General features: G+C 38.3%; 1 protein-coding gene across 3 annotated transcripts; it reads left to right on the top strand.

Annotated features, from left to right (window-relative positions):
- The first annotated feature begins 1,192 nt into the window (after positions 1-1,192).
- On the top strand, positions 1,193-25,870 carry GORASP2 (golgi reassembly stacking protein 2). 3 transcript variants are annotated; one of them, XM_058190817.1, is made up of 10 exons: positions 1,195-1,461; positions 13,207-13,287; positions 14,817-15,020; positions 15,855-15,941; positions 16,341-16,471; positions 18,362-18,494; positions 18,963-19,083; positions 20,727-20,804; positions 22,680-22,790; positions 24,313-25,870. In XM_058190817.1, exons 1-10 carry the CDS (start codon positions 1,399-1,401, stop codon positions 24,669-24,671), a joined length of 1,368 nt encoding a protein of 455 aa, XP_058046800.1. In that variant the 5' UTR covers positions 1,195-1,398; the 3' UTR covers positions 24,672-25,870. The 3 variants fall into 3 exon arrangements, with proteins under 3 accessions (XP_058046818.1, XP_058046808.1, XP_058046800.1); XM_058190835.1 differs by lacking the exon at positions 13,207-13,287 and having other exon boundaries at positions 1,193-1,461; XM_058190825.1 differs by lacking the exon at positions 20,727-20,804 and having other exon boundaries at positions 1,194-1,461.
- Positions 25,871-26,341: the final 471 nt, after the last annotated feature.

Here is a 26,341-nt window from a genome sequence, read left to right as displayed (position 1 = left end):
ACTTCTGCAGGATCCTTTGAAAGGCTCTTTTCTGAACCATGAAAGCGTACAGAAACTTTCTCCCCAATTCCATCCGGATCCACTCCCTTTTTGAAGTTGGGTCAGCAGGGATGTATCTAAATATTGGTGTATTTAAGCCCAGGTACAATGAGAGCAAACAAGAGTATTAAATATTCTGACTTTTGAGTAGGTATGGCAAGGATGAAATTGTTACGATGGGAATATTTTTTTTTTGAGATTAGATATATAACAATTGTGTTCACACAACATAATGAACTACCAACCACATTTAACTAGTGTCTTGTGTGAACTCCAGTCGTATGCTAAATTCATTTGTTAAGTGAGGTTTGCCCCGTTTTATGACCTTTGTTGCCACTGTTAAGTGAATCACTGCAGTTGTTACTTTAGTAACATGGTTAAGTGAATGTGGCTTTCCCATTGACAGCTTCAGAAGATCGCACATGGTAATCACATGGTAATCACAGGACGCTGTTACCGTCATAAATGTGTCAATTGCCAAGTGTCTGAATACTGATCATGTGACTATGGAGAAACTGCAACGTGTGAAAAGCCATTGTGTCATTTTTTTTTCAGTGTCATTGTAACTTTGAACAGTCACTAAATGAACTGTTGTTAAGTCAAGGACTATCTGTAGTTTTCTTAGCCACTGTACTGAGGTTACTTTCTTTCCTGAGAGTTTTTTTCCGCAATCTCAGTCTAGCCTACAGCCTGGGATTTCCTAATGGCCCCCAACCCTGTTTAGGTTCCAAGCCCTGCAAAAGGTCGCCTTAGGCGACTTTGAACGCGGCTCACAAAATGTTTCGCTGTGGGTAGAGAGGCCAATGACCCAACAAGTCCTTCCCCTTCTTCACCGCCAGAGAGCAGCACGAGGCCCCTCGAAGCGATACAGCGCTGACGGTTTTCACCAGTTTAGTGCCTCGCGGGCCCCCGTCGAAGCACTTACGAGGCAGGCCTTACATTTCTGCTAATTCTCCTTCCGCCTTTCCTGTATAAACCCCAGAAGGCACCGCGAGCAAAGGCGGGGTGGGTGGGTGTGTGGAGGGGTGGGAGGAAGAATTTACTTTGCTGAGCGTCCTCCTCGCCACGCATGCGCCGCAGCGCTTTCCACCGGCTCGCCCTTTTTCGCTCACACGCCCTGGGTCCAGCAGGCGGCGCTGTGAGGGAAGCTGCTGCCACAGGAGGGCTGGCGTATCCCAGCGTCGTGCGCAGCGAGCGTTTCCCCCGGCCCGACGGAGTGCCACGTCTTTGGTGCGGCGGGGCATACGTCGGCTTGGCTGGCTGGCGCGGGAGGGGCGGTTGCGCCGCGCGTCCGTTTGCGCGCCGGAGAAGCCGCTGCCACCGCTCGGCGCCCTGGTCGTCCGCCGCTGGGCCTGAGCCATGGGCTCGTCGCAGAGCGTAGAGATACCCGGCGGGGGCACCGAAGGCTACCACGTCTTGAGAGTAAGAGGAGGGCGACTCCGGGGAAACGGGGGGGGGGGGAGAAGAGCGCACGTGGGAAGGCGGTGCACGGAGCTGGGGGTGCGGGGATGGGGAGGAAGAAAGCACCCCGGCAGGCGAAGAGTGCAGGAATGCGGGAAATGCCGGGACTGGAGCTGTTCTTGGAGCAGCCCTACGGCTACGTCCCACGGGTGACTTCCAAGACCTGCAGGACTATCAGCCCTACCGTGGAAAGTGGGGGTGGGGGGGTTGATGACTTGTATTTTGGAGGATCAATTCATCCAGAAATATTAATCTTGGGGATCTGATCTTCCTTCCTTACAGCCTTGCCCCACTCCCCAAAAAAAGCCCCCCCCCCGAAATCCCTGCCAGAAATTAGTTTTGCTACTTAGCGCCTCTCTTAAAGGAGGTAGAGAAACCGAGAAGGAAGTGCCCGGGTTTTTTTTTTGTTTTTGTTCGTTATGGGATGGCCGAGGAGTCGCGTACACGTTCCCAATGACTTCTGTGGGCTTGAGTGATTCCGGGGAATGCGTTTCGGCAAGTAAATCTTGCCTGAATCCGGTAGCGAGATCAGTTTCGAGCACAGATCTGTTTTCCTGAGCTTATCTCATGATGGGCAGCCTCCCCTGACCTTGGTTTCCAGCACGGTATTGATTTGGTATGCTGGAACAAGCCATCCTGTGCGACAGTTGCATTACTGCTTTCTCGATCAACCTTGCAAATAGTCAAGACTTGGAATAACTTTATTGTCACTTTAAATGTACCCTGATCGGCATATGTTAAAATGAAATTTCATTGTATAACAGTTCTCAAAGGGTCACACCTGCAATATACGCTACATAAAACATGACAAAATAAATAAGTACAAAATTATGCACATACCCACATATATTATGATGGCATATAATATGATTGCATATAAAAGATGTGATGTACAACATCTCTGAAAAATCGGGGGTCTTGTCACTTATGCACTATAAAATGTAGTCTATCTTTCCCGCTTTTGGAGAAGTGATTGTTTAATTTAAAAATGTAAGATGAACTTCCAAAGCATAATTAGCTAATGAACTTAATCCGGTAAAATTGTGAAATAAGCCATATTGGCAGTTAAGATAACTGATGCGTGTTAAGCCATTACACTATTGAAGCATGTTAGCAGATGCAAATGGAGAATTGATCTCCGTTGTCTTAACTTCACATATCCTAAAACTATAATGTCTGGGTACTTCCCTACACTTTGGGATTCATGTTAGTCCTGTTAAGTGTTAGAAGTTGGAAGTGTTCTTGTTTTGAGTAATATACCTGATTTTTTTAAAGCAAGTGTATGATGCAAGTTGGAGCAATTTTGTTGCACTTTCTTCAAGTGAATTCCATAAAAATACAATAATAAATGGCAGCTTGTCAGGATGTTGAAACTTTCACAATTAGTGAGATTTGTTCATTTCTTTCATTATCATCTGATTCCAGAGTTGTTACAACTTTAGTTGATTCAAATAACTTTTTTCCATATAAATAGGCATCAAGAGGCACAGATGTTCAGTAATTTGCTATTTGAAAGATTTCTAGACAAGAGAGATGAAATACTTTGTTCAAGATCTGATAAATATCAGAAAGACTAATCATGTTGCCAGTTACAGGTTCGATTAATTCCAAACTAACAGTATAGCCCTAGAGGAAATTTGTGTCAACTTCTCCATAAACGTAATTAGAGATTGGATTTGTATAGCACAGTGCTTCCTTAACATTTTAGTCTACATTGATATATAGCTCTTTTTTTCCCTTTCATTCAGTCATGTCTGATTCTTGGAGACTGGATGGGTCCCTGCAGTTTTCTTGGCAAAGTTTTTCTGAAGTACCATTGCCTCCTTCCTAGGTCTAAGAGAAAGTCACCCAGCTGGCTTTATGCCTAAGGTGGGACTAGAACTCAGTCTCACAATTGCCAACCTGGTGCTTTAATCACTACACCAAATGGCTCCAAGATAGGAAATAACTTATACTCTTGGTATTTTAACTGTTGAAGAAATAAAAGGTGACACAAATGAAAAGTAATGCCTCTGTCTGTGTCATAGAAACTGTATTAATGGTACTTCTTTTAGGCCATTTATATGTCACCCTTTTTCTGATGTACCCAAAACAATAAGTATTTAGAAAGTAACGGAAAAAATGCTATACAGTACAATAATATACAGTAAAACAACAGAATGTATCATATTTAATATATAGAATTATTTGCTTAGGTGCCAAAAAAGTTACTTTAGGTGGGATTGGGAGCATATTAATTGAATAATAAATAAATTTTCAATATGGTCAAGAGTGAGTTTATCTTTTACATGCTGGTTTGAAATTTTATGTTTCTCAAGGTCTGTCATTGTAATTTTGAAAGCAGCTGTTTATTTAAGAATGGGCAATTTTTTGATGACCAGGCAACTTAACACTTGGGAGTGATGAAGAGTGCAGTGTATGTTGTATATCCATTGATTAGGAAGTCAGCTATTGATATAGGCTCCTTAGGCAGCTATGAGGCAGTTCTTACTGAATAAAAAATATTAGATATGTATTAAGATCTCTCATATATAAAGGCATTGGATTTATGGCAATCTGACTTGTCTTTTTCCTCCGAGATTTTTTTCCTTAGTCATTCATTTTTCACAAAAATTGATAGTAATAGAAGATACTTTTCCTGGGTTTCCCAAGTATGAAATGCTGTAATACATTCACAATTAAAAAGTACTTTTCTACCAGGCATTAAAGTCATACATATAGTAAAAGCTATTGTTTGAAATCACAATGGGATTTTCCAAGGAGTATTTGTAAGTTCCTTATTGGTTAGATTGTTGTGCTGAGTGAGATAGTGGCTAAATGGGGCATGAGTTGTCTGCTGCATTTTTGTTGTCCTGTTTTCCTCCAACTTAGTTCAATAACTTCAGGCCTTATGTATTGACACTCCTAAGGGCTGCATAGTAAGTTGCTATTATGAATTGAAGACATACAATTCAGTCATTTCTGGAATGTTTGCTTGTTTTTTCATTCTAGTCGTAACATTAAATAGAGTACCCCTTACTAGCTGCATTTAGCAAGAAAGCTAGGAGATTCTGCTGTGTTTCAAATCTGATGAATATCACAGTTCTTCACAGGAGGGTCAGAACCTGATAGAATTGGCCATGTCTTCCATCCAGCATAATCTTTCTTTCCCCATCTGTTTAGATCTTGCAAGGGAAACTATATTTGTGCTTGCTTGAAGGCAGGTTTAAATGTGTTTATATAACCTGTGGCCAAATAAACAGTATTTTGAATGCCATGGATAGAAGCCATCTAGTTCAGGTAAACTCAGACAAAGTACAGCTTCCCTTTGGACCTCTTGAGTCAGTCCAAGAAGATAGGGAAAAGCAAAGAGAAAGTACTGCATGGAGCCCCATCAAAGTATCCAGTTTAAGTTCTCTGCTTTGAGGCAAATGCCTGAACATGGTTTATGACATTCCTATTGTCACTAAGAAGGCATGTGACAGAGGAAGCGCCATTTCCACAGTTTAATTTGTATCAGAATATTAACAAATTAAATATTTTAAAAAATCAGGAAAAATAGTTACAGGTCAATGAAGCAAATGGGATAGTAGAATGAAGTTAATAAGTAGTGGAATATGAAACCTTTGACATCACTTATCCTAAATCTGATTCTGGATCTAGTGACTTCAGATCAGTAGAACTTGGAGCCAAGGACCCATAAAAAGAGGAAAGTTAGACTCATACATTCCTTATTTATTTATTTATTAGAATTATATTGTCGCCTATTTGCCCGTAGTGGCTCAATGCGGCTTACAGAATATAAAAAAACACATAAAACCCACTATATTTGACATATAGATATGCAGATCTCCAGAATGTGACAGAAAACTTGAAAAAGCAGATGTTTCAAAAGTCTGGACTATCTCTGTCCAGTGTTTCACCTATGTAGATTTATTGAGGAAAATATAATATGAATAAATAAGTTGGATACAAGAATATACTACAATATGCAAGAGAAAACAGCATTATATCAGGTTTATACATAAAACAGTATTATTGGGTGTATATATAAGTATCTGTCAGAGAGGAGATGTGAATTAAATAAATGTTAGATTAAGAATATAAAAGAGGAAATCATGCAGAAGATACATAAGCTAAATGAAATAAAATGTAGTTCATTCCCACATATATTTTGGAAAGATCTGGTAATTAATCTATGACAAAAATAAAAATGGAAGATTGGTTAAACAATTTACTTTACAAGCTTTTATACAGAATCTATTAGTTCTTTGCCTGTGAACATGTTAAACTAATTTTTGTTAACATTTTTGTCTTTTTAACTTTTGCAATATAACTTGCATGTTAGTGTTCTTTTAAAAGACACTTTTTGCCTCAGGCACTGATTTAGAATAAATTCTGTGTATTTTAAGACCCCAAAGAGACACATAACCTCAGGGAAGTTTGAACTCTTTAGTACATCTAGTAGCAATTATGTTAATGGAGAACTAAATCAGAGACTTACAAGGGATTTTTTTTTTTTTTAATTGTAAGTATTTGCTGTCATTGTAAGATCCTTCTTGGTAGCACATTTCATCTTCCTTGTTTGCTTCTGAACAAAATGATGAAACTTCTCATAGATAACTAGAAGTTATCTAAAGCATGAATTTGAATATGGCAGTGTTTCTACTGGGTAAGGTAAAATAAGCAGAGAATATATTTGCATTAGTGAATGCTTTATATGACCTTTAACTAAAGAATAAACTAATTATACACATTTCTGCAAATATATTTGGAAAGCAAACTGAGATGATCATGGTTCATATAGTAATAAATTATGCACTTATGAACTTACCGGTACCATATTACTTACTATAGGAAAGTATTGTTAGCTAAAATTATTTGTATGTTAAATAACCTTTTTAAGATTGAATTTTGGCAATAAGATCATCTAGATCAGGGTGTCAAAGTCGATTTCAATGAGGGCTGCATCAGGTTTGTGTTTGACCTGGGGGGGGCAGAGTGGGTGTGGCTGGGGTGGGCGTGGCAAGCTCGAGTCACTCGTGTCATGGGCACCTGTGTTGACCCAAGTGCTCTGCCAGTGAAAATGGGCTCCAGAACTCCGTTTTCAGCTGGGATGGCCTTCTGCAACCCTCTCCCAGCGAAAATGAAGCTCGAGATGGCCGCATGCAACCCTTACAAGCTCCATTTTCAGCTGCGATGGCCTCCTACAACCGCGGGCCAGTCCCTTAGCTGTTTCCAGGGTGGCCCCATGGGCCAGATTTAAGCACCCTGTGGGCCAGATCCGCCCCCCGGGCCTTGAGTTTGACACCCCTGATCTAGATTATTGGGAGGGGGTTTGTTTTGGTTTTTTGCTTTCTTATGGCCTGTTTGGTTATAACTCTGATAGAATGAATGATAGTACAGTACCCTAAAACAATCAAGTATATGTAGCTGTGAGACTCCTCAGTGTAGGTGATTTATTTTCTTGTAACATTTGTGTCATGCCTGGAAGCCATATTACCTTTGTGCCTTCAGGGTCCAGGCCTGCCACAATCCTACCGTGGGAAGTTAGGAGGGGGAATTGCAAGAGTAAAGTAGATTTAGCCATAACAAAATTCTCTATAGACATTCAAGGCCATGGTGTCCAGCAGCTGTGCAAAGAAGAAATTGGAGGATGTCTTCTGTTCAAGAAAGAACAGATTGGAGCTGTGTAGGAGATGTGGGCAAGGTCTTGAACTTTCTTTTGGGTGAAGCTTTCATATTTGAGTTTTCCCAGATGTGCCAATATGACATCTCTAATAAAAGTTAACTTTGGGGAACTTCAAGCCTTGGAGTTTGATTTCGTTGAGGGTGTTTCTTGGATCCCTGACAAGTTGGATCAATTAGAGCTTTTTTTCTGGAAAAGAAAGTTGTTTCTGAATAGTTCAGTAGAATCTTGCGGTAGCCAATTAAAAAGAAAAGACGCTCAGTCGATTTTAATGGAGGGAACTGAAGCATAGCCTTTAATGCAGACTGTATGCTGAAATGTTTTATTACATTATCTCTCTGCTGAACTATCAAAAAATTCTGCCTTTAAGCATTTTGTAGTTGATAAACTGGTTACCACTTTCAGCCTTTCTTCTCAAAAACTCTTAAACTTTTTGCGTTGAAGGTGATATCCACAGTAGTTTAAATTTTAGGTGCTTATGGAATTTTAAAAATTCTAAAATAAGAAAATTGACTTACAAATGAGTCCATGTAAACTATTTGAATCAATCTGTTAGTTATTGGTAGCATCCATGAAATTATATATGTAAAACTTTCCTATCACATCTTATAAATCCATGTCAGCTTGTTTCTGCCAACTAGAATGTATCAGGTGAAGACCAAATATGTCCAGATTCTTTCCTCTCATGTATTCTTATAATTGCAGATCACATATTTGTGGTTTAAATAATATTACAGATTGTATATTAAATATAATTTTTATTTATGTGCTCTATAAGACAGCAGTTTTAGAAGATGAGAAGGTTAATTAAGTTTTCTTCCAAAACTTTGCCTGGAGCAGGATGATGGTCCTGCTGTTCAGTATAGGTAGTCCTCAATTTATGATCACAATTGACCCCCAAATTTCTGTTGCTAAGCGAGGCAGTTAAGTGGGTTTTGCCCCATTTTACACCTTTCTTGCCACAGTTCTTAAGTGAACCACTGCAATTGTTAAATTATAAACACAGCTATTAAGCTTCCCCATTGACTTTGCAATCAGAGGATTGCAAAAGATGATATCAGGACTTACTTACTTACTTCCCGCCTTCCTTCCTTCCTTCCTTCCTTCTTTCCTTCCTTCCGTCCTTTTTCCTGAGGCATTCTTTCCATAAGACCGTTGGTGATCAGATCAATTTGTGGTCAGGTAAAAAATAGAACATGAAGACTTCCCTTTGTTTCCAAATATATCTGTAAATTAGAGCAGTTACAGATAAGGGATGTAGGGAATACCACTTTTACCAAACCTTAAAATAAATGATTAATACATTTTATTGTAAAGTAAGGCTTGACAATTATGTAGCATTATATATATGATACAGAACACACACACACACATATACGTATTTTATATATATAAAATAATATAATAATATATAAAATAATATATATAATAACCAAAGGTCTTTGGTTATTCGGGTTTTCTCCCACGTAAAATTGGAAGTGTCTTGGCGACGTTTCGACGAAGTCGAGACAACTACAGCCCTATGCAGAATCCATTGCCTCACATGTAAAAAACTCATTCCAGTTCATAGATATCATAAAGAAACAAAACTTATAGCCCAGCGACCTACTCGTGAGCTTTGATGTCATATCCCTCTTCACCCAAGTGCCAATCAAAGAAGCCTTGACAGCTATCCAAAACAAATATAACCCCCCCAAGCACATCCTAGATCTGACCAACCACTGCCTATCCAACACATATTTCATCTATAACGGACAAAAATACAAACAAATAGAAGGCGCACCCATGGGATCACCCTTCTCACCTGTCATTGCCAACCTCTCCATGGAACACTTTGAAACCCAAGCTCTAGAAAAATCTGATCACAAACCCAAACTCTGGCTCAGATATGTAGACGACACCTTCATAATCTGGCCACACGGGAAAGAAAAACTTGACAACTTCCTCACACACCTCAATAGCCTACACCCCAAAATACAGTTCACCATGGAAACAGAAGTTAACAACCAACTTCTCTTCCTGGATGTCTTAGTCTACAGGAAACCCAATGGCTCCCTAGGACACACCATCTACCAGAAGAAAACACACACAAACCGCTATCTGCACGCACTCTCACACCACCACCCAGCACAGATCAACTCTGTAGCCAAGACACTCATCTCTAGAACAAAACACTTAGCTGATGAACAACACCTAAAAACCGAACTACATACTCTCACAAACGTACTAACATCCAATGGATTCCAGAGAAATAAAAATACATACATACATATGTATGTATGTGTATGTATGTATGTATGTATGTATATATATAAAAATACACACACACACACACACACCGTGTTCCCCGAAAATCCCTGAAATAAGCGCTTGGCCTTATTCCCATGCGCTCAAAAGCCCTATTAGGTTTATTATTATTATTATTATTATTATTATTATTATTATTATTATTATTATTATTATTATTATTATTATTATTATTATTATTTAAATTTGTATACCGCCCTTCTCCCGAAGGACTCAGGGCGGTTCACAGCCAAGTAAAAAATGAACAATACATTATAGATACAATTAAAATACTAGTAAAAAACTTATTTAAATTGGCCACAATTAAAATTTAAAGATAAAACCCATTAAAAACCCATAACTTAAAAAAACTAACCCAGTCCAGCGCAGATAAATAAGTAAGTTTTGAGCTCGCGGCGAAAGGTTCGGAGGTCCGGAAGTTGACGAAGTCCTGGGGGGAGTTCGTTCCAGAGGGCGGGAGCCCCCACAGAGAAGGCCCTTCCCCTGGGTGTCGCCAGACGACACTGTCGCGCCGGCGGCACCCTGAGGAGTCCCTCTCTGTGAGAGCGCACGGGTCGGTGAGAGGTATTCGGTAGCAGCAGGCGGTCCCGTAAGTAACCCGGCCCTATGCCATGGAGTGCTTTAAAGACGTTCACCAACACCTTGAAGCGCACCCGGAAGGCCACAGGTAGCCAGTGCAGCCTGCGCAGGATAGGTGTCACTCGGGAGCCACGAGGGGCTCCCTCTATCACCCGCGCAGCTGCATTCTGGACCAACTGCAGCCTCCGGATGCCCTTCAAGGGGAGCCCCATGTAGAGAGCATTGCAGTAGTCCAGACGAGACGTCACAAGGGCGTGAGTGACTGTGCACAAGGCATCCCGGTCTAGAAAGGGGCGCAACTGGCGCACCAGGCGAACCTGGTGGAAAGCTCTCCTGGAGACGGCCGTCAAATGATCTTCAAAAGACAGCCGTGCATCCAGGAGAACGCCCAAATTGCGCACCCTCTCCATCGGGGCCAATGACTCGCCCCCAACAGTCAGCCGAGGACTCAGCTGACTGTACCGGGATGCCGGCATCCACAGCCACTCCGTCTTGGAGGGATTGAGCTTGAGCCTGTTTCTCCCCATCCAGACCCGTCGGCTTCCAAACACCGGGACAGCACTTGATAGCTTCATTGGGGTGGCCGGTGTGGAAAAGTACAGCTGGGTGTCATCAGCGTACAGCTGGTACCTCACACGAAGCCACTGATGATCTCACCCAGCGGCTTCATATAGATGTTGAACAGAAGGCGAGAGAATCGGCCCTGCGGCACCCACAAGTGAGGCGCCGGGGTCGACCTCTGCCCGTCAACACCGTCTGCGACGGTCGGAGAGATAGGAGGAGAACCACCGATAAACGGTGCCTCCCACTCCCAATCCCTCCAACCGGCGCAGCAGGATACCATGGTCGATGGTATCAAAAGCCGCTGAGAGGTCTAATAGGACCAGGGCAGAGGAGATGTCTTATTTCTATCTATCATTTTCTATCTATCATCTATCATTTTCTATCTATCTATCATTTTTGAATAGCCACCCAATTCTCTGAAAGTGGTTCTAGGAAGCGTACATACAGAACTTAATTAAAAGAAATAAATATACAAAAACAACTACACTTAACTATAAAAAAAAGACATACAAAACAGGAGAGGTTGATAGCAACCAGAATATGGAAGCCATCACAAAATGTCCTCAGTCCTCTGGGATTCCCCAGACGTAATAACATAGCCAGGTCTTGGAGGTCTTGGAGAACGTTGAGAGGGATGGAACTAATCTTCCAGGGAGGAGAAGATATCACAAGGTGGGTGATGTGGAAAAGAAGGCCCACCACCTGGGACTTCATCTACCAGGCGAAGTTGCCTGGCAGACGGGGCCTGCAGCATGGCTTCTCTATCAGGCCTGACAGGCAGGCAGATGTAATCTGGAAAAGCCAGTCCCTCAGCTAACTCAAGCTCATGCCATGAAGGGCTTTAAAGATCAAAGCCAGTACCTGGAATTGGACCCAGAAGCAGATTGGGAACCCATGCAGAGGAGAGCTGTACGATAGGCCTTGACTTATGACAATTGAGCCCAAAATTTCTGTTGCTAAGCAAGACATTTGTTAAGTGAGTTTTGCCTCATTTTATGACCTTGCTTGCCACCGTTGTTAAGCAAATCACTGAAGTAGTTAAGTTAGTAACACAATTGTTAAGTGAAAGGGGCTTCCTCTGCATACCAGTTATCAAATGTCCGAATTTTGATCACGTGACCATGAGGATGCTGCATCACATAGTTGTAAGTGTGAAAAACTTTTTTCAGTGCCATTGTAACTTTGAACGGTCATTAAATGAATGTTTATAAATCAAGGACTCCTGTAATGTATACAGATAAAAGATTGTAAAATGGGGCACTACTCACTTAACAGCTGTCTTGCTTAGCAACGGAAATTTGGGGCTCCGTGGCTTTATAATTGTGATGAAATACAGTTCCAGCAAAATAACCACAAAAGAGATTAAATGATATCCCCAAAGAAATTGGTAGACAGCCTGTATATAAATATTATTAATTAATGACATAAAAACATCTTTAGTTATTAGACTTCAGGACCTCAGAAAGCTCTCAAGCTTTCCTCATGTTTAACTGAAAAGGAAGAAAGCAGTTATTTGTTTTTCTCAACAGTTTTTTTAACTGTAGTCTTCTGCTGATTTTAATACCTTAAAATACATATTTCTCGTTTAAGCTATCTTCCTCAAGTAATGTAGTTATTGAAAAGAACTTGTTTTCCAGATAATCACTGGAAATAGGTATCTGTGTACTGTAATACAGAGTGGAGTATGGGAATGCAAAGATACGTAGCAACTGTCTGCAGCTCCGTAAACCAAAGGTGTTGTTTCCTGGGGTTGCGGTGCAGCTATGCAAGGCAGCTATACATTCTCAATACAAGATGGAACCAATTTAACGAGTCACAGAAAGATGCTCCCTTTTCATCTGTATTCTCTGGAACACATTTTTGCCTCAAATCCAAAAACTGCAGTCCTAATGTCTGCAAATTTGTTTTTGTTCTGTCAATCTTGGTTTGGCTCTAAATTGTTTAGCTAACCTGTTAATGGAATTTCCTTTTGAGTTATTATTACTCTTAACACTGATATTTAAAATATGATCTACATCTTTGTCATTTAACTTTTTTTTATCACATTACTATTTTATTAGGAACTCTAGCTTTCTGTGCTATTAGCTGTTTATTTCATAGCTATAATCTTGTTCTTATTTGAAAAAAGAGAGAATAATGGTAATACTTCTTAGCCATGTGTAATGTAGCTGTGTTCAAAACAAATTCATAGGTGAATTCATAGTAATAAATCTTTTTGTGCAGAGGATGACTTGTATATTTTGAGAAAAGGCTCACAATCAGAAACTGGAAAGTTATTGAAACCTCATTTCAAAGGCTGCAGTCCTTAAATTGCAATTGCTTATATGACAGCTGGATTTCCTAAGATACGTCCACAGTTAGTGTCTTGATAACAGGACTTCTTATCTGTTATTTCCAAGATGTGACATATATTTGTCTTTTTAAATTGGTTTGACTCTCTAAAAGTTTGTTTCTCCTGTGGTATACTGTTGGCTTTAATTAATGTCAAGTATTTATGGTTTTTATTAATGTTTCCCATGCTGGGAACTATAGTGCTGCAGTTGCTACTTTTGATTATTATTATTTTCCATGAAATGTTTATGTTTTAGGTGCAAGAAAATTCACCAGGACATAGAGCTGGATTGGAGCCATTCTTTGATTTTATTGTTTCTATTAATGGTTCCAGGCTGGTAAGTGAATCCCCAAATTAAAATTTATGGGTGGGTATCTGAAAACATAAATCCAGATTTATAACTTTACAATCCAGTGTTACTTAGTTATGCCTGGGGAAGGAAGGTAATACATTTTTCCCAGTCGAAAAGAGCTCCTAACTTAAAAAATAATTTGAGACCTGCTTGTATAAGCAAATCTGTTTCCTCTGGGAAGTTTAGTTGGTGAAAGGAAACACGTTGTTCCAGGCATAGATTCCTTTGACACAAAATCCCTACTGCTGGGTTGTTGATGAAAGAATAAATAGGCTGTTTTCTTTAAGTTTGGTTTTATTCCTATCTTGGTACCTGTTACATGAATTGATTATATGACGAATGAAGGCAAATAAATATACGTGTCCCAGGATAATGTTGCTACATCCAATCTGGGTTGGTTACCGGAATTAGAGATTTAGTTTTCCGAGCTTTCGGGCTGGTGCTGGAACCCATCCTCAGGGAACTTTTTTTCAAAGAAGCACAAGAAGTTCACCAAGCATGGGCTTCCGCACGAGTCTGAAAGCTCGGAAGACTAAACCTCTGGTCCCGGTGGCCGACCCAGATTGGATCCTGATTATATGAGTCCTGAGAAGACAAGATTATGATATCTGGATTTTCCATGCCTTTTGAAATACAGATAGTCCTCGACTTCTGACCACAATTGAGCCCCAAATTTCAGTTGTTAAGTGAAACATTAGTTGTGCGAGTTTTGCCCCATTTGCCACAGTTGCTAAGTGAATTACTGCAGTTAATTAGTTAGTAACCAGGTTGTTAAGTGAACCTGGCTTCCCCCTTGACTTTGCTTGTCAAAAGATTGCGAAAGGTGACCACATGACCTTGAGACACAGCAACCATCATAAATATGAAAGAGTTGTCAAGCATCTGAATTTTGATCACATGATCATGGGGCTGCTACAAAGGCTGTAACTGTGAAAAACTGTCCTCAGTCACTTTTTTCAGTGCTATTGTAACTTTAAACAGTCACTAAATGAACTGTTGTAAGTCGAGGACTACCTGTATTGTATGAAATCCCTGGCTTCTCCATTTCAGCTGTGAAATGTATATGGGTGGTTGAGGTACATATTAAGTATAATTGGCCAAAAAAAATATAATCACCCGGGTTTTTCAGAAAGTTTTTAAAAACGGTCTGATTTCCTTGGTCAGGAGGTTAGTTGGGGTATCGTTAATTTATTGTTGATTGGTGTTATCCAGTCTAAATGCAGATGCTGAGGGAAAATTAGTACATGATATATATGGTTTGTTATGAGGAACAAATAATTGTTAGAAGAAGAGAGAATGATTAAAATTTGTAAGAGCAGGCTTCTGCCCATTTACTTGTAAGAAAATGAAAGTTTGGTGCATTAGGAAAGGCATAGGTTTAATGCTAGGAATGCGCAAAATGTCCTATTCAAAATGTTTTTCTATCAAGTACTTTGAAATGCTGATACATTGCCATATTTGTGAGCATAACTGCAAATGAGTTTAGCAAATTTTTATCTTTATACCTTCCTTAGAATAAAGACAATGACACGCTGAAGGACCTGTTGAAAGCCAATGTGGAAAAGCCTGTTAAGATGCTGGTCTATAGCAGCAAAACCCTGGAGCTTCGAGAGACATCCGTAACCCCCAGCAACATGTGGGGAGGGCAGGGCTTGCTGGGCGTGAGCATTCGGTTTTGCAGCTTTGATGGCGCCAATGAGAACGTGTGGCACGTGCTGGTAAGTAGAAGCTCCATTTTTATTTTTATCTTTTTTAGAGAACAAAATCATTCTGTGTGGAGAATCTTCCTGTTTTAACTTCCTTTTGGCTATGTGCTTCCAATAGGAATTCACCCAAAATGGCGTAGAAAAAAAAATTAGTTGCATATATCTCTTTTACTGCATTTTCTTCATTAAATTAAAATCGCTATCAATAAAAAAAGTGTGATAGCTATCATAGAGTTCGTTGCATATCTAGAAATAAAGCTTTTCTATATGTTTCTGGTGGGTGTTTTTTTAAAAACAAGAGATAACACTCACCAACACAGCAATGCATTTAATGCATTATTATTTATATTACTTTGTCTCCAAAACAGTAATCAATATTTCTGGTAATATATGCACATTTTCAACAACTTCTTTATCTTAAAGACTGTGGGTTTTTTCCTGAAGTGCATTTAATTTGTTAAGGAAACTGAAAAATATTTTAGTGGTTATGTGGCAAAAGTGTGGAGCAAATCTTAATCATACTGACTCCTGGAGTTTCATTTTCTCTCTTTTTCTCCCCAGACCTCTCTCCCTTTTCTTCTCTCCCTCCAAATGTAAATTAACAATAACAGAGTTGGAACGGACCTTTGGAGGTCTTCTAGTCCAACCCTCTGCTCAACAGTAGTCCTATACCATTTCAGACAAATGGCTGGCCAATCACTTCTTACACTGTGCATGTGACCATGTCGTCATCAGCAGTTGAACTTGATTTGAGAGAGTTTTTAATTTTTTATCTATTTTTTGTACTTTCCTTGGTCTGATTAAGGTAATTTACTTTTTAAAAAAAAATTTATGTCTTGTAATTAGGAAGTTGAACCAAATTCTCCCGCTGCAATTGCAGGTCTTAGACCTCATAGTGACTACATCATTGGGGCAGATACTGTCATGAATGAGGTAAATACGTTATTTCATTTATTTTAAAAAATCAAGATTCTGACCATTTTAGACTGAACTCAGGGTGCTCATAATTATTTGCAATTGGTTTTGTGATAAGCATTGTTGAGCTTTCTTTTTGAGTAATGATACATAACTTAGAAATTAATATTTTTATTATTAATTTTATTAATAATTTAAAGATAAGCAGAAAGAACAAGTGAAAACAGCAAGGAAAGATTATTTTAGAATTTGTGCATACATGCATTTTTTATTTTTACTTATCAGTAGAAACAAACTAATGAACGTCATCTGCTAAAATGAGAAATTCAGCTCATTCTGAATTTCAGAAAATTAAAATAAAATAAATATAGTTGATTAAAATTAATTGAAGTGTCAACTAAATATGTTTTTCCTTAGTCTGAAGATTTATTCTCTCTCATTGAAACACATGAAAGCAAACCATTAAAACTTTATGTATACAACACTGATACCGATAATTGCCGAGAAGTCGTTATTACCCCAAATACTGCATGGGGTGGAGAGGGAAGGTAAGTTGATTTTGTTCAAAGAGATATGAAATGTGATTAAACTCATTGTTTTGGTACTGTTTCTGGGTTGTTTCCACACAGTCAGATTTGTACCAACTGGGTAGATGCAATGACAGTGTAAATATTTTTCATAGATTTAATTTATGTTAAGTATTTTAAGATATTTATTGTTCACCCATGAACTCCAATTGCATTTTGAACAGACAGAGTGTATGAGGAATAATTTGCTAGCATGATTCTGTTTTACAATAAAATTTCTTAGGGTAAAATTCATGTCAAAACTGAACTCACATAACTGCAAGATTTTGTTCATCCCCTTTTACTGAACACAGTCTTTACATTTTCATGTTGAGTGAATACTGTAATTCTGTATATTATGAATATTGTATTTCAACTAGGTTTCAATAAATTTAGAAAATAAATGTCCATTCTGTGGGGCTACTGATTTCTTTCTCTTGGCTGTATAATTTTCCATGTGACTTGTAGATTTTTAATTAAGTTTTTAATGACCCACTTCAAATTCATAGTACATTAATATGTCCCTGTATCATGAGAACAGGGATATGGTGGCTAAGACACTGAATTTGTCGATTCAAAGGTTGGCAGTTCAGCCGTTTGAATCCCTAGTGCCGCGTAATGGGGTGAGCTCCCATTACTTGTCTCAGCTTCTGCCAACCTAGCAGTTCAGAAGGACATAAAAAATGCAAGTAGAAAAATAGGGACCACCTTTGCTGGGAAGGTAACAGCGTTCCGTGCATCTTTGGCGTTTAGTCATGCTGGCCACATGACCATGGAGACATCTGCAGACAGCGCTGGCTCTGGCTTTGAAACGGAGATGAGCACAACACCCTAGAGTCGGGAACGACTTCCATATATATGCAAGAGGAACCTTTACTTTTACCTTTATATCATGAGGAATAAAGTTCTGCATTCTGTTCCTATTTAGCTGAAAAAAGAATAGTATGTAGGTGATCCTTCACTTACAAGTGGTCACTTAGCAACCATTCAAAGTTATGATAGACCCAAAAATAGTGTTTAAGATCTGATTTCAAGTGTCGTCCCCCCCCCACTCGTGGTCATGTGATCACATTTTGGGTGCTTTGTCAGCCAATTTTTCCGATTTTCAAAGTCCCACAATCACATGACTGCAATTTTTTGGGGGGTTTTGGCATTTCCGGTTTCAGCAAATAATACCCATTGCAAACAATGGGTTCATTTAACGACTGCAGCATTTGTTTAAATACCACCAAAAAAAAATCCAATGTGGTCACGTGGTTAACACATTTAACAACCAGCACAACCATAACTAAACTATAGTGTATATAACTAAAACCATAACTCCAGTCTCAATTATGGTAGTAAGTTGAGCACTTAAGGCAAATTGAAAAAATGAAAGCAGAGGCATACCTCTATATTCCCATGAAATTCCCATGGGATTTCTGTATAATTATGTAACTATCTGGGGTCCCTTAAAAGCTTTATTCTGAGGGAGGGAAGGAAGGCTATGGAATTGTTCATTAGATACTTTAGGCCTTTGAATTTCATATGCCTAACCATTCAAATGTTTCTAGTTAATTTTTTAGAGTCTTTCTTTATGGTATCTTGGTGGTAATAGTTTATAATTGCTCTAGAGATGTGTAATTTTTGGAAATGAGCACAATTCTTAAAAATGAATTAAAGCTGATATTTTCAATACCATGCGCGTGCTACTATTAAATTCATAAATGTAGTATGGCTATTTAAGGATATTGTTTAAATTCTGTCCGTACAATTCCTCAAAGACAAGTCTTTTGTCTTTTGTCATTGTCAATTTTTTTGGTCATTTTTTTTCATGAGGTAATTGTGAACATATTTAAGGTTAATCCCATTTTTCTTTCTTTATATTTAAAGCCTAGGTTGTGGCATTGGCTACGGATACCTGCATCGAATACCCACTCGCCCTTTTGAAGAAGGAAAGAAAATTTCTCTTCCTGGGCAGTTGTCTAGTACACCTATTAGTCCACTCAAAGATGGCTTCACAGAAGTAAGTTGTCACCCTTTTCTTTTGCAGCCTACAGTGTGACTCTCTGAATCACTTCTGGTGGAATAATATTCCTGTTTTGTAATGTATTATTCCAATATGTACTGTACTTTTTGGAGTATAAGACCCACTTTCCACCCCCCCTAAAATAGAGTGGAAATGTTGGTGCGTCTTATACACCGTATACAGCCATTTTTGGCCTCCAAAACGTGTGTCTTGTTTTTGGCAAAAATGGGATACGCAGAGGGTTTGGGAGGCCTGCAGAGTGCTCCTGGGGGCTGAGGAGGGCAAAAACCGGACGCGCAGAGACAAAAAACTATTTTTTTTTGTTTTTCTCTTCAAAATCTTGGTGCGTCTTATACTCCAGTGCGTTTTATAATCTGAAAAATAGAGTATTTTCTTTTCTAAGCATTTGTTGTAACATCTTACAAAGCAGCAGATCTCTGATAAAACAGTGTTCTTTTTAATTAGGTACAACTGTCTTCAGTTAATCCTCCTCCTTCACTACCACCTGGAATTACAGGAGTAGAACAAGGCTTGGCTGGTCTTTCCATTAACACAGCTCCTCCTGTCCCTAACGTGCTCAGTACAGGTTTGTCTTTTGTGTAATCCTAATACCAGTGTTCTGTTTTCTAAATGTAATTATATTGGGTGAGTAACAGTCTATTTAACTTATGTGCCATGTACAGTAATGTGCTGTATAGCTACCAAATGGAACATTACTGGAGGGCCAGGTAGAGAAGGGTCTGGTTCTTGAAGAAAAGACCAGATGTTAAAATCTCAATTTCTATAAATAGAATTCTGCCATCTTTCTTCTGTTTTTTGTTTGTTTGTTTTGTTTTTGTTTATTGCTAGTCTTATGAACCTGCAGTAATTTGATTCTGAGGGGGTTGGAAACACTCTGGAACTCTGCACATTGCAGCACAAGGTTTTTCATTAAGGAGAATGAATAAGCAAATATGAGAGTTCTCTGATGCATCCAAAACGCTTAATTATGTTTTGTTTTCTGTCCAATATTTTTCTACATTTTTAATGTTTTAGAAAATCTTAAAAATCATCTCTGGCCAAATTTTATACATGATAGGTGATCAGCAGCAAGCATTGGTTGTATCTCACCTACCTTTGTCACCTTGCGATAAAACAAGAGAGTAGGGGCTTACAGCAAATTCCTATTTTCTCTTACAAAGCAATAAGAAGCCACAAAACAGTCCAGTTGCATTGCTTGGAACAGGTGGAACCCACAAAATGATATTTCTCAAAATACACAAGCACTGAAGCAGAGTTCTCCAAATGCAGATTTCAAGCTGATAACATTGGATTCGTCTTCACATGGCCGCTTTTCCTAGTTGTCTTGAACACATTAAATCTAAGGAAGCACGAGAAGATGAACAGGGTTTCCTGCCAAATCATTTTATAGTGAAGGTTTTGTTTCTGCGAAAGAAGATAAAATAGATTACTTGGGTTCGTTCATTCATTCATTCCTGTTTTCATTTTAGAATAAAGTTACAAAACAATTAACACATGTTAATTATTTTGGCTTTTTTTTTTTTTCAACATTGAGGGACATGCTCTGATACAAAAGGATCCTCATCTTTTTTTATTTTATTTATTTATAATTACATTTCTATACCGCACCATCTCCTGAAGGACTCAGGGCGGTTTACAGCCAATGTTAAAATACCCACACCAATACAATATAAATATAATAAATAACAATATTTAAAAACAATTAAGAACAAATATTTACTGGCCGAATCACTAAAACGGTCAAAGACGGATTAAAACCCCTTAAAATTTCACTAAAATATGTTTTAGGCTAGTCCCGCTCGGTGAAACAATAAAGTCTCAGTTCACGTTTGAAGGCCCGGAGGTCGGGGAGTTGGCGTAACCCCGGAGGTAGCTCGTTCCATAGAGCTGGTGCCGCCACAGAGAAGGCCCTCCCCCTGGGGACCGCCAACCTACATTGTTTGGTCGACGGCACCCTGAGGAGGCCCGCTCTGTGGGAGCGCACAGGTCGTTGGGAGGCAATCAGTGGCAGAAGGCGGTCTCGCAAATACCCCTTGATATCTCTTGACATCTCCATCTTTTAAAAAATTGAAAGTGGTTAATAATAAAGATTTTTGCTGGAAAAACTAAAGGCTACTTTTAAGGTTGATAGGTGAGGCTAGGTCAGAGATTTCGCTGGATATGTTCAAAATGGCCTTTGAAAGATAACATGGCTTGATTTTTCATTAGGTGTCCCTACAGTACCATTATTGCCTCCTCAAGCAAATCAGCCTCTTCCTCCAATTAACTCAGCAGCTCCATTACCAGGTAGGAGATACAAATGTCGATGAACGTTCTGGTGTATAATAGTGAAAAGGGTGTTTTCAAAAACAGTGCATATAAAAAGTCTACAACACCGCCCCGCCCCCCCAAATTAAAATGCCAGTTTTTTGAGATTTAAAAAAAATCAGACCAATATAAATCACTTCAGAACTTTTCCCACCTTTAATATTCTGAAGTGATTTATCTTAATCTGATTCATTTATATTTCAAAAACCTGGCATTTTAATAAAAGGGCGTAGACTTTCTATATCCCCTGTAGAAAACAGTCTGTGGTGGGTTTTTTTCATTCACTACAGTATTTGAGTAGAATTTTAAAAAATATTTGAATCGTGCTGTATCATTGGTTAATTTTCAGAATGTAGTTTTAGATATAGTACTTTTGCTCATATCAAAGAGAAGAGATGATAAAAGAATATTCTGAGAGCTTGAAGTGCTAGCCAAATTTATGATCATTTTATTTCAATTAATATGTGTGGCTAAATATACTATTTCAATTAATTGAAAACCATCCATCTTTTTATAGATATTATAAATTAAAATGTAAAAGAAGATATATTTTCATTCCATATTATATGAATATAGAGAGCCAGTTTGGTGTAGTGGTTAAGGCACCAGGCTAGAAACTGGGAGACTATGAGTTCTAGTCCCACCTTAGGCACAAAGCTAGTTGGGTGACTTTGGACCAGTTAGTCTTTTTCAGCTTTAGGAAGGAGGCAGTGACAAACCACTTGCAAAAAATCTTGCAATGAAAACTGCAGGGACCAATCTAAGCAGTTATCAGGAGTCAACAATTATTTGAAGGCAAACATATGCACACATTTGCACATACACAAAAATAATAGGAATAGATAATCTTAATTTAAGAATTTTTTAAATAAAACCTTCCATAGTCGTATTTAGTGGGCAATTCGTTTGATATTTTGTTTACATGAGCCCTAAAGGAGAATCTGACATGAAATGAACTTTTCAATAGCAGCTCTCTTTTTCAACTCAAGCTCTTGTGAAGTTCATTTGTTTAAAATATGAGTTCATACAAGATAAAAACAATTAAAAAAATATATAATGATTCTTTACTTCAAGGTTAGCACTAAAGACCTTGTGTGATTGGATTACTTCCACAGTGGTCCAGACTAGATTAAGATGTTTTAACAGTTTTGGGCTGAATATCTTTGTGCAGTCTTAATGCATACTATAGTGTCTGCCTTTGAAATCAAATGTATGGTTTCAGCAAATTAGTGCAGGTTAGAATTTACAATTTGAAGGAAAAATATGTATAACTGAAAAGCTTCCTTATATGAGGACTATTCCAAATATACAAAAAAGACAGAGGTGGCCTTGTACCCTAACATGAGAAAAATAAATAGAAATGGGAACTCTGAAAGGGAAAGAACTGTTTTTGTGTAGCAATGAAACCTATAAGACTATTGGAAATACTGTACAGTTTATGAGTAACAAGACCTTTGCTCCTTGTCTGTCGGTAATATTTGGGGCAGCATTCATATACATTTTTGAAAATCATAGAAGAACTGTTCTCTGAAAAGATTACTTAAAGGTATATAATAAAAAGGATTATAGAAAAATGGCACTCACTGTATATAGCTGTCTCTCTTGTAAATAGATTGCTTCTTAATATATTATGTGAGGGAAGGAAGTACATGCTGGCTATTTCCATCTATGCCCACTCCTTGAAGTGATACACCCAACCAAGGATATCCATGTGTCTAATGTTCTCTCTTCAACATATTGTGATTATTAGAAAAGCCTCGAAGTGTTCTTCCAATAAATGCCTTTGTCACGTTTCTTTTTTCTGCTTCTGCGAGTAATATGAACTTCTGAAATTTAGCATCTTATTTTTATTAGGACTGATGGCTTTACCTGCTGGACTTCCCAACCTGGGGAACATCCCTAACTTGAATTTACCTGGTCCACATTTAATTCCTGGTCCTGGATTAGTAGACATTGGGCAGCCTGGTATGTTTTGATAAATTTCTGAACTGATACCTGATAATTGAGTCTAATGATTTTAGTTCAGCCCGATTGCACATGACTTTATGTAACCACTAAAATATCTTAAGCTTATAATAAGCAAGGCTTTCATATATTTGCCTGTATCCCAGTTTAATTCCGTATCATAACATTTAGACCCCATTCAGGTGAAAAAAGCCCCTGAAATCCTATAGAGAATCCTACGGAAGGAAGATGCTTTTTCCTTATTGTTCTTGCAGTCCCAGCACTACTGTGCATTATTATACAATTTGTGTCCCTAGATTCTTCCAAAAATGGCTGCAATATAATTGATACAGAGAAGGGAAATAGATTGTTTCTTTCTTTTAATTTAATGTTAATTAGATTTAGATTTAAATTATTTTAAGTTAAATTTCGTTTCTGTTCTTGTTCCTTTTGGAGTGCCACTTCACCTGCTTATCAGAATACTGTTGTGTGCTAAAAATCAAAACTAGATTTGACATCAACTAAACAACAACCATCATGTTGCATTGGCATATTTGAGAATAGTAAGATAATGTTAAATCTTTTGGTGCATTATTATCAGTGGTACAATATTACTGTGAAATAAAAAAACCTCCTATGTAAATGTAAAGTACAGTTCTACATTTACTGCATAAAAATGCAAAAAGCTCTATGAACCCTGGCATATAAATTGATTTTTTATATTCAAGTCATTTTCCTGAAATCTTCATGAATAGATATTGGATGGGACAGAATTCAGAGGACCGTGAAAACAGAATCATATGTCCTCTAGTTTGTCGGCATGTTTTTGGCTAATGGTTGTTTATTCATTTGGGCTCTATAAGCTGCATAAAGGAATGTGATTTTTCTGAAGGGGAGGGGAGGATTCTTATACGAAACACCTGTGCCATAAGAAGTTAACGGCAGCCTTAAAGCTTTGCTGTGTTCTGATTAATACGAGACCTGGCCATCTCTATAGGCAACAAGGGGTCCTTAAGTGGTGGGCCATGGTCCTTTAAGGGTCATGAGAAACTTTTAATAAAGTAATAACATTTTTGCTTCTTGCTCACACAAAGCAAATTGAGGGCAGGAAGTTGCTTTACTGTTTGTTCCAATGAAATGTTTTTTTAAAAAAATACAAGTTGGAAGGTCCTCTCAACATTTCATATCATAGATGGATTAAATGATTAAAAGCTTATTTCTTGCCCAATCTTAACCCTAATGAAATAATTAGTATATTAGCTATCACACTTCCATTTATTATTTTAAGAGGAATTGGAACTGTGAAATTTGTGAACCTCCAGGAAATTCATCTCTGTAATAGAAAGACCTTGCTCAGGATACACATCTGTAGGGACCCTTATGGAAAGCCTCTTCTCTTTGGTTCTTTGTATATATCCCTACCATCTTCCTTGCAATATGCAGATGCAGTGTAAGATTGCTCTTTACAAATAACATAGCTCTGTAGGCTAATGACTTAACGCAAGTAGACTGCAAGCTCGTTTTTGTCTTCTGATGTTCTTAGGATTGCCACCACTTCCTTCCTTGCCTCCAGTCAACCTGTCTGGGATTGCACCTCTGTCACCGGAATTCCTTGCCAAGTTCCCATTGGTCAGTGAGATACCCACTCTGCCTACAGATCTGTTGTCTTCTGTTCCCATCACAACAAGCTTCCCTGTGAATCCTGGCACGACTGTAAATGTGGAACAAACCTCTGCACACATTCTGGATACGGCTGTTCCTCCCCCCGTGGTTACTACTGCTGCTTCTAATGCTTCCTCTGTCAAGGCATTGTCTCCTGAAGACAGCGGAGATGGGATAACTTCCTTCAATGAAAAGCCAGCAACCTTGGTCACAGATACGGCTGTGTCTGAATCGTCATAACTTCAGCTGATTGATTGGATTGGGGTTGATATATTTATTCAACAACAGTATATGCAAACTATCGTTACTTTCATGCTAGTTTGTATTTTGTTGTCAGAGTTCTTGTAAATATACAGAAGGTGACTTAAGGATCCAGATTTTTACAAAGGGCTTGGTGTAGGGTAGAGAAAGGGGAAGGAATTGCTTATATTTAAAAAAAAAAAGAATAATAAAAAGGAACTATCAAGGTAGGATATGCAGGTGTCCGCTGCCAAAATTGAGGATTTTTTTTAAAAAAAAGTATAATCTGACCAGTAGGCTACTTTGCTTACTTTCCCCCCCACAAATTTGCTTCTCTTAGAAATGAGCAAGTAATTCATGCTGGTAGTATATGAAAACTTTTTTTCTTGTACTTTGCAAGAATTAGAATTTTGGTAATACATTGTGAGGGGTAAAAGTATTTACTTTTATCCAAGTTGTACATTTTAGCAGTATAAAGATCTTCAAACTAGAGCTGTTTTATTAAAAACTTCAGAACACAACTTGTAAATTTCAGCCTCATTTTTAAATCTGCCTGTATGTAGATCTTTCTGTTGAGCTACTGCCCTTTTACCTAAACCTAGCCTCTGCTGTTTTGCTTTATAAACCCACTTGCAAAAGTATCGTGGAGAAGTCAGAAGGAAACCTCGTAATGTTGGACATGGCTCAAAAACAGGAAGATGAAACTTTTGACCTTTTTTTTTTTGTAAAACAGGTTGTATTGAAAGAGCTTACATAAAGGCAATAAATTCTGAGGATTTTATCTTGTAGCATTGGTTGAGCATATTATTAAACAGGAGTAAATACACAATTGTAACACAGCTTGGGAATGAAAAACATGTCACAGGCAGATATATTTTTCCCCCCGAAAAATTTCTTATTGTTGCTGATCTGGAGTTTCTGGAAGGCTACGGTTCTCCAATTCTACAGAAACTATTTATTTTTTTAAAAAACTTAATTATTAATTGTGGTCCAGCTAGTAGCAAATTAGATGTCATAGCATTCAGCTTCAAATCCAATTCTGTGATTATTCAGTTTGGGCTGAGCAAGGAGCCTTCAATTAATTGAATCCAGATAATTAATACAACTCTTTTAAACATATGTATTGTTGAAAAATTGGCTTTCCTTTTCATGTAATTTTGGAGTTCTAAAGCAAATATTAAACAAGTCAACACATATAATGTATATGATTTCCTAGTTGTTACCGCCCCTCCAGAAGTTTAATTTTAAGGTCTCAGGTGAATGGAAGGCTAGATTAAGATTCTGTAGGCAAGCACTTTGTTCAGTGACTCTGCTTTGCTCATACATAATTGTGTGTATAACACTTGACAGCTTTTAGTCTCTTGAAAGCATTACTTAAGAGATGGTTTCTATTTCCTATCCTGGTGGGAGAAAGAGGAAGAGTAGTCTGCCTTTTCATCACTCCTGAACCTTTCAAAGGGATCCATTGTAGTAGTAGTGCACCCTCACATCTGAGAAGGGATCATTGCCAAGATCATGACTAGCTCTGAAAAGCAGAAAATGGAGTATAGTGTGTTCTGCCAAAAACAGGTACAGTAAATGGCTCTCCAATGTTAACAGACGTAGTATACTTCCATTTTAAGTGAAATATTTCCTGTCTACTAGTAAAATGATGGTATTCGTGTTTACTT

This window comes from Ahaetulla prasina, chromosome 1 (genome assembly GCF_028640845.1).
Source record: "Ahaetulla prasina isolate Xishuangbanna chromosome 1, ASM2864084v1, whole genome shotgun sequence".
Classification (NCBI taxonomy): Eukaryota; Metazoa; Chordata; class Lepidosauria; order Squamata; family Colubridae; genus Ahaetulla; species Ahaetulla prasina.
The sequence above is the reverse complement of the archived record's forward strand: the minus strand, read 5'-3'. Positions and strand labels throughout refer to the sequence as shown.